The sequence below is a fragment of the Desmodus rotundus genome, chromosome X (assembly GCF_022682495.2).
Source record: "Desmodus rotundus isolate HL8 chromosome X, HLdesRot8A.1, whole genome shotgun sequence".
Lineage (NCBI taxonomy): Eukaryota > Metazoa > Chordata > Mammalia > Chiroptera > Phyllostomidae > Desmodus > Desmodus rotundus.
Genome location: NC_071400.1, coordinates 61,436,080 through 61,451,424, shown reverse-complemented (window position 1 = coordinate 61,451,424; position 15,345 = coordinate 61,436,080). Strand labels below are relative to the sequence as shown.

The 15,345-nt window shown below is 39.2% G+C and overlaps 1 protein-coding gene across 4 annotated transcripts in view; it reads right to left on the bottom strand.

Annotated features, from left to right (window-relative positions):
• The window catches only part of BRCC3 (BRCA1/BRCA2-containing complex subunit 3), a 59,462-nt gene that overhangs the window by 39,442 nt on the left and 4,675 nt on the right, over window positions 1-15,345 (bottom strand). For all 4 annotated transcript variants that reach the window (XM_053917120.2, XM_024564344.4, XM_024564345.4 and 1 more), the window contains one exon: window positions 3,637-3,756. In XM_053917120.2, coding sequence (XP_053773095.1) covers window positions 3,637-3,756 — 120 coding nt within the window. The remainder of the gene's footprint in view (window positions 1-3,636; window positions 3,757-15,345) is intronic.

Genomic DNA, 15,345 nt, shown 5'->3' with positions numbered 1-15,345 from the left:
GGACAACTCTAAGGATCAATAAATCCAGTAGCTGGTTCTTTGAAAAGATAAACAAAGTCGACAAGCCTTTTAGTAGACTCATGCAGAAAAAAAAGACAGAGGACCCAAATAAACACAATCAGAAATGAAAGAGGACAGACTACAACTGATACCACAGAAATACAAAGGGTTGGAAGAAATTACTACGAAGACCTGTATGCCAAGAAATTTGAAAACCTAGGTGAAATGGACAACTTTCTAGAAAAATACAACCTTTCAGAACTCAATGAAGAAGAAGCAGAAAGCCTGACCAGACCAGTAACACCTGATGAAATTGAAACAGTAATGAAAAAGCTTCCGGCACACAAAAGCCCTGGACCAGATGGCTTCACAGGAGAATTCTGCAGAGCATTTAAGGGACAGCTAACCTCCATCCTCCACAGATTATGTCAAAAAATTCAAGAAGATGGAAGACTCCCAAACTCGTTTTACCAAGCCAACATCATCCTAATCCCAAAACCAGATAAAGACATAACAAAGAAAGAAAACTTCAGGCCAATATCGCTGATGAACAGAGATGCTAAAATCCTCAACAAAATATTGGCAAACCGCATCCAGCAATACATTCAAAAGATCATACACCATGATCAAGTGGGATTCAACCCAGGGATGCAAGGATGGTACAATATTTGCAAACCAATAAACATAATACACCCATAAACAAAAGCAAAGACAACAACCACATGATCATATCAATAGATGCAAAAAAAGCATTTGATAAGGTACAGCACCCATTTATGATAAAAACACTCAGCAAAGTAGGGGTACAGGGAGCATTCCTCAACGTAATAAAGGCCATATATGAGAGACCTATGGCCAACATCATTCTAAATGGACAAAAACTTAGAGCTTTCTCACTAAGATCAGGAACAAGACAAAGATGACCACACCTATTCAACACAGTATTAGAAGTCCTAGCCACAGCAATCAGACAAGAAAAAGCAATAAAAGGCATCCAAATTGGAAAGGAAGAAACGAAACTGTCATTGTTTGCAGATGACATGATAGTGTACATGGAAAATCCTATAGACTCCACCAAAAAACTATTCGACCTAATAAATGAATTTCACAAAACAGCCGGATACAAAGTCAATATGCAGAAATCAAAGGCATTCTTGTATACCAACAACGAAACTGCAGAAACAGAAATCAGGAAGAAAATCCCATTTGAAATAGCAACAAGAAAAATAAAGTACCTAGGAATAAACCTAACCAAGGAGGTAAAAGACCGGTACTCAGAAAACTACACAACATTGAAGAAAGAAATTAAGGAAGACACAAACAAATGGAAGCATGTACCATGGTCATGGATTGGAAGAATTAACATCATCAAAATGGCCATACTACCCAAAGCGATTTATAGATTCAATGCAACCCCTATTAAAGTACCCATGACATATTCCAGATACAGAACAAACATTTCAGAAATTTATATGGAACCAAAAACGACCCTGAATAGCTGCAGCAATTTTGAGGAAGAAGAAGAAAGCAGGAGGGATCACAATACCTGATATTAAACTGTATTACAAGGCCACTGTAATCAAAACAGTCTGGTATTGGCATCAAAACAGGCACATAGACCAGTAGAACATAACAGAGAGCCCAGAAATAAACCCAACTCTCTATGGTCAATTAATATTTGACAAAGGAGGCAGGAGCATAAAATGGAGCAAAAATAGCCTCTTCAACAAATGGTGTTGGGAGATGTGGACAGCTACGTGCAGAAAAAATGAAACTCGATCACCAACTTACACCACACACAAAAATAAATTCAAGGTGGATAAAACACTTAAATATAAGTTGTAACAACATAAAATTCCTAGAGGAAATCACTGTCAGGAAAATCTCGGACATTCCATTCAGCAACATCCTCAGAGCCATGTCCCCTAAAGCAAGGGACACAAAGGAAAGAATAAACAAATGGACCTCATCAAAATAAAAAGCTTCTGCAGGGCTAAAGAAAACAGCAATAAAATGAAAAGAGAACCAACACTATGGGAAAACATATTTACCAATGATATCTCGGACAAGGGTCTGATCTCCAAAACATATAAAGTACTCACATGACTCCACTCCAGGAAGACAAACAACCCAATTAAAAAATGGGCAAAGGACTTGAACAGACACTTCTCCAAGGAAGACATAGAGAGGGCCCAGAGACATATGAAAAGATGCTCAGCATCACTAGCCATCAGAGAGATGCAAATTAAAACCACAATGAGATACCATCTCACACCAGAGTGGCCAACATAAACAAATGAACAAAGAAATGTTGGAGAGGATGCGGAGAAAAGGGAACCCTAGTACATTGTTGTTGGGAACGCAGACTGGTGAGGCTACTGTGGAAAACAGTACGGAATTTCCTCAGAAAACTAAAAATGGTACTGCCCTTTGACCTAGCAATTCCGCTGCTGGGATTATACTCTAAGAACCCTAAAACACCAATCCAAAAGAACCTATGCACCCCAATGTTCACAGCAGCACAATTTACAATAGCCAAGTACTGGAAGCCACCTAAGTGCCCATCAGCAAATGAGTGGATCCAAAAACTATGGTATATTTACACAATGGAATTCTATGCAGCAGAGAGAAAGCAGCAGCTTATACCCTTTGCAAGAGCATGGATGGAACTGGAGAGCATTATGCTAAGTGAAATAAGCCAGGCGGTGAGGGACAAATACCATATGATCTCACCTTTAACTGGAACATAATAAACAAAAGAAAAAAGGAAACAAAATATAACCAGAGACATTGAAGTTAAGAACAATCTAACAATAGCCAGAGCGAGGGTGGAAGGGATAGTGGGGTGAAGGGTTTTCAGGAAGTACTACAAAGGACACATGGACAAAACCAAGAGGGAGGGTGGAAGCAGAGGAGGGAGGTGGGTTTGGCTAGGGTTGGGTAGAGATGTGGGGAGAAAAATGAAGACAACTGTAATTGAACAACAATAAAGTAACTGCAAAATAGAAAAATAAATAAATAAATAAAACTTGTTAAATACCTAAAAAAAAAAAAAAGAGAGACTGATAAATTACTAAAACCACTGATACAAGTTTAACTTGGTATAGCTGAGGTAGGGAGTCGAAATCATAGCAAGTAAATGTCCCGTTTGATGACTTTTTGGTGGTATTTAACATGGAATATTACATTCAGTTTTCAGCATGGCATTTGTTTTGAGACAGCCTCAAAAGAGAATCCTCCGAAATGATAGAGACCAGGATAGTAAAAAGCCTAAAAATTAAATGATATGAGGAAAATTGGTGGGGGGAGAGGGGACTGAAGAGGTCTAGTGGGGAGAAGGAGGAAGGGACTCCCCACAGAGCTCGCTGTCATAGGACTTGACCTAGGGATCTTTTGGTATTTAAGAGCAGGAACATTAGAAATTTTTAATTCTTCCAATTAAAGCCACTCAAAAGGAGAAGTGGGCAAACATTCTGATTAACCAAGCAATTGGATCTAAGGGGTAAATATGAAAACTGAGAATGAGCCACCAGGAAGAGAACCTGTGAAATCTCCTAAAGCCGGCTAAGGTAACAGAGGAACCTGGCCTAGAAGCCCCATAGCACATAAAAGCTTCTTATCAACCAATAAGGATATCTCTGCCTCTGTTGAGGCGGCAGATAGTTGCTCCGGAGAAATTTCCACCCGATCCTTCCTCTTATCAGAGCGTCGCAGGATGATGACCGAATGAATGTGAACAATTCTGACGGTGTCGACCTAAAGGAAAATCCACAGAAATGTTTAGTTCAGTCTCTCGCCAGTAATATCTCTCCCGGCATTTACAGAATTGTATTGTATTACATCATCAGGTTAAAGATTCCATCGTATAAAACTGATATTTTTCTCATGAATAATGGAATGTTTCAAATAAAAGATATTCAACATCAACATATACATTTCAAAAAAAAATACTAAAGCTAATATTTAGATCAAGGAAGGACTTTTTGAACGATCAATTAATAATCATTTATTTACAAATATGTGCAAGACACTGTCCCACAAAAGAATACAAGTCAAAATGCTAATAGTTTGGTGTGTGCAAGTATCACACATGAAACTACAATAAAATAATGTAGTAGATTAATGCTATAGAAGCTCAGAGGGAAGGAGTCACTTAAATTAGAACAAAAATCTTCACAGAAAAGGCAGACGAGTGTATGTATTTCCTGACTGCTGTGCGTGCAGATAGAATTTCTGTAGACGCTAAATAGATGCTAGTAATATATTTGAAAGACAAGTTGGCCACCTGATTTTAACATTAGTATAAAAGTTTAGATGGGATGGCAGATAGTAAGGCTAAGGAAGATCGCTACAGTATTGATAAAAATATACAGGCCGCCAAATGCCAAGCCATGATGTGCAGGATGAACTGGACAGAGGAAAATTATTTCAGATAGCCTGGATATGAAGTAATGATAAAGTACCAGACTAACTGGATGGCGGAAACGGAAGAGACAGAATTGAGATTCATTAAGAAGGAAGAATCCACAAGATTTGGTAGCTTATGGACCATGGGTGATAAGAGGACAGGAAATTGTCAAGGATGACTCTTCAAGGCTGAAATGGTAAAACATGGCAGGCAGATGTAAGTTTAGCAAGGATCAGGAAGGAAGATGAGAGTGTTTTCGGATGAGCTGGTCTGGGATGAGAGGATGTAAATAAAAACAAGGAATAGTGTGGAGAGGGGGAACAGAGGTCCAGGCCTAAACCAAGGAGGGTGCCCATATTTTGGATGGGGTACAATAAAAGGAGCCAGGAGGGAAGACACAGGAGTCAAAACAAGAACAATGAAATGGTTCAAAAGTTACAGGGGAAAAGATGGGTGTGGCATTGCCAGATGTTGCAGGGATGTGGGTAAGATCTGAGAGGAGACTTTTAGACCTACTACAGTGCAGTACAGCAGCCATTACACACCTATGGCTATTGAGCCTGAAATGTGGTCCCCTTTCATGCCTTTTCTACCTGGCAAACTCTTTCATAGCCTTTAAATTCCCTTTGATGAGTCATTAAATGCTCATTCTATAGAGAATTAATCATTCTCCTCACAATATGACATTATTAAATAATACCAATACACACCTTTGCTAGCACTTATACCACGCTGGGTTCTCTTTGTTGACCTAATTATTTCTTCCTCTACTAGAATGCAAGATCCTAAGAGCAGGAACCTGTTTTAGTTATGTTTGTACCCCAGTGACCATATAGTATCTGGGAGGCATGGAGTACACAATATAGAAAATGGGGATTCAGAAGGTAGCAGCCAGGCCATGACTGGTGTAGCTCAGTGGATTGAGTGTGGGCTGTGAATCAAAAGGTCACCAGTTCGATTCCTGGTCAGGGCACATGCCTGGGTTGCAGGCCAGGTCCCCAGTGGGGACCACGTGAGAGGCAACCACACATTGATGTTTCTCTCCCTCTTTTTCTCCCTCCCTTCCCCTCTCTCTGAAAAATAAATAAATAAAATCTTTTTTTAAAAAGATGATGATGACAGAAGCCAAGCAGGTGGAAGCTAAGCCCACTTGCCTATGCCCCCAGCATGGATTTTCAGCTGATCTTTCCACAAGTGACCTGAACATGATATGAATTTTTGAAGCCAAGGAATACAGAGGATGCTTTGCACCATCTGGTAAGAGATTTTCTAAGTCGAGGGGAAAATACCCTGTGTGAGGTACCTGCATCCGAGGAGAGAACAGATAGAAAACACAGCTTAGTGGCTCCCTCCCCTCCCAGAGCAGGGCCCTGGTCCCACAGAGGCAAAGCACCAACCCTAATTGGGAGACTTGGAAGGATATACAGAGTCTGGGAGACTCAGGCTACACACACACACACACACACACGCACGCACACACACAGTGAGCAGCACATCCATAGCTGCAGTGCCAACTGGGAGAGCTCCAGAGAGAAACTCTATCTCCTAATACCGTCTGAGGCACTGGCAGGCTGCAGCCAGCCCTGACCAAGACAGACTTCATGCTTTTGGGGAGATGGAGTGCATGGAGAAGGGGCCCAGGGCTTGGTGCTGCAGTGTAGGGGCCACATAGAGACTCTTTTAAAAGAGGAGCTGAGGTAAGACTTGCCAGGGACCCTGTGCTCACGCAAGTGCACACAGCAGCTCTACCAACAAAGAAACCAGAACGAAAGCACAATTTGGTTCCACTGAGTCCAACTTCACAGGCAAGTGTCACGCTAAAGGGACTGTGGGACCTAACCCAGCATGGTTGGTAAGCAGGGGGCTGTGCAGAGTGGAGAGTTTGGGTCTGAATCTCCAGGGAGAGTGGCAGGCTGGGGACTAGAAGGCCAGGAGCTGAATGTCTGAGATTCACTGGAGCCAGGCAGGTCCCTCACAGGCAAGTGTGCCTGACCCCCACCTGTGGGATTGCAAACTCTGCAGATTAGTGAGGCCAGCTCAGGAGCCCCCTGTTCAGCCACACCCACAGGGGAAAGGAGAAGCTCTGAAAGGGCCCTTTCTGAACTTCTATCAGACCCTACGAGCTACGCTGGTTCCTCGGGCCCTGGTCCACTGAAACCAGCAGAGCAGAGGGATGAGAGACAGGCGCAACAAGTGGGGTTTAGGGCCCCACCCAGCCTCAGCTCTTATACAGAGCTGCCCTTCTTACACAGATTTGCCCCTCACAGGAAACGGACAGCTAATCCATGAGAAACTACACATTATTGGAAAACAATCTGGGACAAACCAAGACCTGTGGCAGGGGGGCAGGGAAACTTCCCTAGACTGAATAGCATCCCCCAGGGGTGACCCAGGGATTCCACCCTCCCGACTGCAGCAGAGGCCCACTCTGGAGGCAGGCAGAGGCAGCACTGGCAGTGCTCTCAGACATCAGATGAACCACTCCTGTGCCTTGTGCTGATGGAAAAGCCAGAAGGGCAGAACAGTGCGGACCAGCCAAACCTGAAGGAGACAGCAATAGATGGGGGATCACTGGTAGTCTCGAAAAGGCTGCCTAGGGCTAGACTAGGACACCATCTGACATCACCAGGGGCGGATCCAGAAAGAGAAGACAGAGGCAAACACTGGACTCTGCTGAGATGAAGTCCACCGCGGTCATCTTCATTATCTTTCTCTCCTGCATAGCTTTTTAACATTTTTTTTTGTTTTTCTTCAACTTTCTTCCTATTATTTCACTATTTTTTTAATTTTAGTTTATTTCAAATCTCGTATTTTGCTTCCCCCTTCTCTTACTCCATTTTCCCTTTTCCTTCTTATTTTTATTTTAAACTTTATTTTTCCCTTTCTACAACTTGTTTCTATTACACACTCTTACCATTTCTCCTCCCTGCAGCCTCTCAAAATGATTTTTCTTGCCATTAGTCATCTCACATTCTTTTTTCTCTTTCTTATAATGTCCTTATTCTCTCTCCACCTTTACTAATCTTTGCTCACTGGTTGTTAATAAGGTGGTTGTTGTTGCATTTGTTCAATTTTCTTCCTAGATGTTCACTATTTTTATATTTCAAATCTTAAATTTCACTGTTCCCCTCTCCTACTCCATTTTGTTTTCCTCTTGCCCTTTATTTTTTAATTTTAAATTTCACTTGTTCCCTTTCATTGCCTGGTTTTCATTCCTCACTCTTATTATTTTTTCTCCTTCTATCCCCTCAAAATCTCTTTTCCTTTTTTTTTTCTTTCTTTTTTCTTATTTCTTTTCCACCAGAATTAATCTTTGCTCATTTGTCACTGATATTGCTGTGATGGATGTTTTTCTTTAATGTTGTTCCTATTTTTTCACTACTTAAAAAATTTTCTTAAACCTCATATTATACTCTTTCCTTTTCTTACTCCATTTTGCCTTCTCCCCCAGCCCCATTCTAATTTACAATGTAAATTTCACTTTCATTCTTTCTTCACCTTGTTTCCATTCCCTACTCTTATTATTTCTCCTCCCACTACCCTCTCAAAATAATTTTTCTTTCCATTACTCATCTCATATTCATTTTTCCTTTCCTACAATAGTCTCAATGTCTTTCCGCATTTATTAATATTTGCTCATTGGCTGTTGATAGTGGGGTTGTGTGGGGGGGATATCTTTGTGGATGTGGGTTTGTTCCTTGGGCTGTGGTTTTGTTCTGGCAGCACCTGCACAACAGCACACAAGACGTGGTGGGTGGAGTGACCCTCAGTCAGCCAGCCAGAGGGAAGGACCCACCAAAGAGTGACCCAACAACAACCAAATTACAATACCCAATTACAAAACCCAATTACAATAAGAGAGCCCACATTAAGGGCATAAAGGGCATTCCAAGAGCACTCAGCTCAAGAGATCAGTAAGACTGCACTACTGAGCCTCACAGGCCTCCTACCACAGAAGGCCACTGCATGAAGACAGGGAGTGAAAGCAGATCAATCTAATATGCAGAAACAAATGAAAAGCCACCTAAAATGAGGCAGAAAAGAAACAACCCCCAATTGAAAGGAAAGGAGGAATCCATAAGAAGAGACAAAGAAGGTCACTATATAATACTTAAGGGAATAGTCCAACAAGAGGAATAACGCTTGTAAACATACATGCACCCAAAATAGGAGCACCTAAATATACAAGGAAAATCTTGGAGGACTTCAAGAAAGATGTCAACAGCAACACACTCATCATAGGGGATTATAACACCCCACTGTCAACAACAGACAGATCTTCCAAACAGAGAAGCAATAAGGATGTTGTGGTATTGAAGGACACTCTGGATCAAATGGACTTGACTGATATATACAGAACTTTTTTCTTTTTTTTTTTTAATTTTTATTGTCATTCAATTACAGTTGTATGCCTTTTCTCCCCATCCCTCCACCCCCACGGTGAGGGACAAATACCATATGATCTCACCTTTAACTGGAACATAATCAATAGAAGAAAAAAGCAAACAAAATATAACCAGAGACATTGAAGTTAAGAACAATCTAACAATAGCCGGGGGGGGGGGGCAGTGGGAAGAGGGGTATACAGAACTTTTCACACCAAAGAAGCAAAATATACATTCTTTTCAAATGCACATGGAACATTTTCAAAGACAGATCATATGGTAGGACACAAAACAAACCTCAACAAATTCAAGAAAACTAAAATCATATCAAGCATCTTCAAGGATCACAATAGCTTGAAACCAGAAACCAACCTCAAGGAAAAAACTCAAAAACACTAAAATACATGGAGACTGAATAACATGTTATTAAATAATGAATGGGTTAACAATGAGATCAAGGAACACATCAAAAAGTATCTAGAAACAAATGAAAATGAACACACAACCCAAAACCCATGGGACACAGAGAAGGCAGTCCTGTGAGGGAAGTTCATAGCAGTACAGGCCGACCTAAAAGAGGTAAAAACATTTGAAATAAACAACCTACCCCTACATCTATAAGAACTAGAGGAACAAGAGCAAACAAACCCCAGAGCAAGTAGAAGGAAGGAAATAATCAAGATCAGAAAAGGATTAAATGACATAGACAGTAAAAAAAAAAACCCAAAAAACAAGAAACAATTCAAAGGATCAATGAATCTAGTAGCTCGTTCTTTGAAAAGATAAACAAAATTGACTAACCTTTAGCCAGACTCATAAGAAAAAATGAGAATGGCCCTCCACAAATAAAACCAGAAATGAAACAGGATAAGTTACAACTGACACCACAAAATACAAAGATTTGTAAGAAATTACTATGAACATCTATATGCCAAGAAATTGGACAACCTGGGTGAAACAGACAAATTTCTAGAAACATACAATCTCCCAAACAGAATCAAGAAGAAGAAAGCCTGAATAGACCTGTAACAACCAGTGAAATTGAAGCAGTAACCAAAAAGCTCCAGGCACACAAAAACCTGGACCAGATGGCTTCACAGAAGAATTTTACCAAACATTTAAAGAACTAATGCCTATCTCTCTCAAACTATGCCAAAAAATCCAAGAAGAGGGAGGGCTCCCAAACTCTTTTTACAAGGCCAGTATTATCTTAACTCCAAAACCAAGTAAAGTCACAACAAAGAAAGAAACTACAGGCCACTATCTTCAATGAATATCGATGCTAAAATTCTCAACAAAATGTAGGCAATCTGGATCCAGCAATACATTAAAAAGATCATACACCATGATCAAGTGGGATTCATTCCAGGGATGCAAGGATGGTACAATATTCGCTATTACACATACAATGTCATACATCACACAAACAAAATGAAGTATAAAAATCACATGATCATATCAATACAAGGTGAAAAAGCATTTGAAAAAAAATTCAGCACTTATTTATGTTAAAAACACTCAGCAAAGTAGGAATACAGGGAGCATAACTCAACATAATAAAGGCCATATATGAGAAACCTACTGCCAATATCATACTCAATGGGCAAAAACTAAAATGTTTCCCCTTAAGATCAGGTGTCTGCTTTGACCACTTGTATTCAATGTAGTACTGGAAGTTCTAGCCACAGTAATCAGACAAGAAAGAAATAAAAGGCATCCAAATGGGAAAGGAGGAAGTAAAACTGTCATTATATGCAGACAACATGATAGTGTACCCAGAAAACCCTAGGTGTCCACCAAAAAACTACTTGACCTAATAAGTGATTTTGACAAAACAAGAGGAATACAAAGTCAATACTCAGAAATTGAGGGCATTTTTGTGCACAAACAATGAAATATCAGAAAAAGAAACCAGGGGAAAAATTCCATTTACTATAGCAACAAGAAAAATAAAGTACCTAGGAATAAATCTAACCAAGGAGGTAAAAGACTTGTACTCGGAAAACTACAGAACACTGAAGAAAGAAATTAAGGAAGACACAAATAACTGGAAGCATATACTGTGTTCATGGATTAGAAGAATTAACATAATTAAAATGTCCATACTACCCCAAACAATCTACAGATTCAATGCAATTTCCTTTTAAAATCCAATGGCATATTTCACAGATCTAAAACAAACATTTCAAAAATTTACAAGGAATAGAAAAAACGCTTAATAGCCTCAGAAATCTTGAGAAAGAACAACAAAGTAGGGGGATCACAATACCTGATATGAAACTACACTACAAGGTCGCTGTAATCCAAACAGTCTGGTACTGGAATAAGACCAGACCCATAGATGAATGGAACAGAATATAAAGCCCAGAAATAAACCCAAGTCTCTATGGTCAATTAATGTTTGACGAAGCGGGCATGAGTATACAATGGAGTAAAAACAGCCTCTTCAATAATAGGTGTTGGGAGCATCTTGGATGTTGCTGGTAGAATTTTTTTTATCTGATATATCTCCCAGGCAAGGGAAACAAAAGAAAAAATACACAAATGGGACTACATCAAACTAAAATGTTTTTGCACAGCAATGGAAATTATCAACAAAATAAAAAGATAACCCACAGAATGGGAGAACATATTCGCCAATACATCTGATAAGGGGTTAGTATCCAAAATTTATACAGTACTTACAAAACTCAACACCAAAAAAACCCCCAAACAACCCAACTGAAAAATGCACAAAGGATCTGAATAGACACTCCTCCAAGAAGACATACAGATGGCTCACAGACATATGAAAAGATGCTCAATGTCACTAATTATCTGAGAAATGCCAATTAAAACCACAATGAGATATCACTTCATACTGGTCAGGATGAGTACCATTAATAAATCAACAAACAAGTGTTGGAGAGGGTATGAAGAAAAGGGAACCCTAGTGCACTGTAGGTGGGAATGCAGACTGGTGCCGCCACTGTGGAAAACAGTATAGAGTTTCCTCAAAAAAAAAAAAAAAAGGAACTGCCTTATGACCCAGGGATGCCACTGCTGGGATTATACCCTAAGAATCCTGAATTACCAATTCAAAAGAACCTATGCACCCCTACGTTCATACCAGTACTATTTACAATAGCCAAGTGCTGGAAACTGCCTAAGTGCCTATCAGTAGATGAGTGGATATTTAAAAAAAAAACCAAAAAACCCCAAAACTATGGTATATTTACACAATGGAATATTACCCAGCAGAAAGAAAGAAGGAATTCCTACCTTTTTCCACAGCATGGTTGGAAATGGAGAATATTTTGCTAAGTGAAATAAGCTAGTTGGTGAAAGATAAATACCATATGATCTCACCTATAAGAGGAATCTAATGAACAAAATAAACTAACAACAAAACAAGAGACATGGAAACATGGAACAGACTGACAGTGACCAGAGGGGAGGGGTGAGGGGGCTAATAGTGGAAAGAAGGGGAAGGGGCTAGTCAAAGAACATGTATGAATGACCCATGCACATGGACAACAGTGTGGTGATTGCGGGGGTGAGGGGGTGTAAGGGGATTAAATGGTAATGGAAAAGAATACAGTAAAAAATTTTAAAAAAAGAAATTCAAAAGCAGACACAGAAAGAGACTTGACCTTCCAAGGAGCAACAAGACAAAGCTGAATTTTCATTGTAGTTTTCACTTGTGTTTCCCCAATAGCTAGTGAAGTTGAGCACCTTTTCCTGTATTTGTTGTAAAATTGTATGTCTTCTTGGGAGAAGTGTCTGTTCAGGTCCTCTGCCAATTTTTTAATTGGATTGTTTTAAGTTGTATGAGTACTTTATATATTTTGGATATTAACCCCTTGTCAGAGCTTTTCTTTGCAAGTATCTTCTCCCATTTGGTTGGTTGTCTTTTATGTTTTGTTGGCAGTTTCTTTTGCTGTGCAGAAGCTTTTTAGTTTGATATAATTTTATTCATTTATTTTTGCTTTTACTTCCCTTGCCTTTGGGGTCAAATTTATAAAATCTCCTCTAAGACCAAGATCTGTAAGTTTAGTACCTATGTTTTCTTCTATGTAATTTACTGTTTCAGGTTTTATAATTGATCCATTTTGAGTGAATTTTTGTATATGGGGACACACAGTGGTCTAGTTTAATTCTTTTGCATGTGGCTTTCCAATTTTCCCAGCACCATTTATTGAAGAGGCTTTCTATTCTCCATTGTACCATCTCACACCTATTAGAATGGTTCTTATCAACAAGACAAGTAATAGCAAGCGTTGGAGAGGTGGTGGAGAAAAAAGAAATCCTCATTCAATGCTGGTGGGAATGTAAACAGGTACAGCCACTATGTAAACCAGTATGGAGGTTCTTCAAAAAATTAAGAATAGAGTTACCATATGAACTAGCAACCCCTCATCTCTGTATCTACCCGAAAAATTTGAAAACATTTATTTGCAGCCACATGTACCCCTATGTTCATTACAGCATTATTCACGGTGGCCAAGACATGGAAACAACCGAAGTGTCCCTCAATAGATGATTGGACAAAGAAGGTGTGGTACGTATATACAATGAAATACTGCTCAGCCATAAGAAAAGATGAAATACTGCAATTTGCAACAACATGGATGGATCTTAAGAATATCATATCAAATAAGTCAGACAAAAAAAGTCAACCATGTGATTTCATTCATATGTGGGATATAAAACTAAAAGCAACAAATGAACAAACAAGAAAAAAAACCCAAGAACTTACAGACACAGACAATAGTATGGAGGTTACCAGAAAGAAGGTGGGTGAGGGGGAGGAAAGGGTAAAGGCGAGAAATACATGGTGATGAAAGAAGATTTGACTCTGGGTGGTAAGCACGCAGTGCAATATACAAATGACGTAGTGTAGAACTATACACTTGAAACCCATATAATTGTATTAACCAATGTCATCCCAATACATTTAATATAAAAAAAGAGAAAAAACCTGATTTTTCAACAGAAACCAAGCCTAAAGAGAAGGGAGTAATATGTTAGAATACAAAAAGAAAAGATCTAGGAACTGATAATTCTATATTCAAAGAATACAAACTTCAGGAATGAAGGCAAAATAAAGACATTTTCAGATGCAAAAAAAAATTGAGACAATTCATTATCAGCACAGAAATCCTAAAGGGAGTTCTTCAGGCAGAAGGAAAGTCCCAGCTATGAAGGAAGGAATGAAGAACACCATAAAGGGTAAAATATGTATGTAAATATAAATGAATAATGAATGTACAAAACAATAATAACAATGTCATGCGGGGTGTGAAATATCCACAGAATTAAAATGTGTGACAACAATAATCCCAAAGGTGGGAGGCTATAAATGAAAGTGTTCTTAGGTTCTAGTATTATCAGAAAAATGGTAAAAATAGCCATTTGTATTAGACTAACAAATCAAGGATGCATATTATAATATGTAGGACAACCACTAAAAGTGAAGTAAAAGAATGTTATAACTAATTAATGGAGGATCAAAGTGGAATAATAAAACATAGCTGATAAATTCAAAAGAAGGCAAGAACAGAGAGACAAACATAAAACAAGTGGGTAAATAACAGAAAAATACATAAAAATAAATTTTAAAGAAAGCAGTGGGTCAAACAGAAAGCAAAAAGATGGCAGCAATAACTCACATATATCGACAATTACAATAAATGTAACTGGACAAAATAAGCCAGTTAAAAAGATTACCAGACTAGAGCTGCAACAGACATTGAGGTCAGAGAGATCTGTCTTCAGATCCTTTTTCTGATACTTAACTGTGTGACTTTAGGCATGTTACTTAACATCTGTGAGCTCTGCACTCTGTATCTGTAAAATGGGGATAATGATAGCCAGCGAACTCATAGAGTTGTTGGGAGAGCTGGATTTGGGTAATGTATGTAAAATACTCACCTGTAAAATGGGTACAACAGGACTAACCTCACTGGGTCATCGGGAGCGTGAATTTAAGCAAAGCACCTTTACAAGTGCTTGACACATGGCAGGTAGCCAATAAATATTGGTCATTCTGACTGCTGTTATTAATACCCCATAGATGCTAATTAGTATAAATGATTCCAAGCTCTAGAACATCATCCTCAACTGCCTACTGGACATCCAAGTTTAGCCAGACGCAGACATCTTAAACTCACATGTTCAAAACTGAACCTTTCCTCTTCCTCAAACCCTTCAACATTCCTCCTACTACAGTAGTTCCAAAAAGCCCGGCTGCAACTTGGAATCACCCAGTTGTCTTTACAAAATCCTGATGCTCATTCAGTTGGTCTGGAATGATACCTGGGTGGCAGAATTTTGAAAAGTTACGCGGGTGAATCTAATGCGCAGCCAAGTTTGGGAACCACTGCCTGCCATTCAGAACCATTAACCTAAACTGCTTTCATATTCCTTTCCAACACTTCATCCCAACTACTGCTACCCTATCTGTGATACTCATCACTTCTTTCCTTGACTACTGTGCTAGCCTCTCCACTGGTCTTCTTGCCTCAAATCTCTCTTGCCTCTAGTCCTTTCTTACATGAGTCTGACATACCT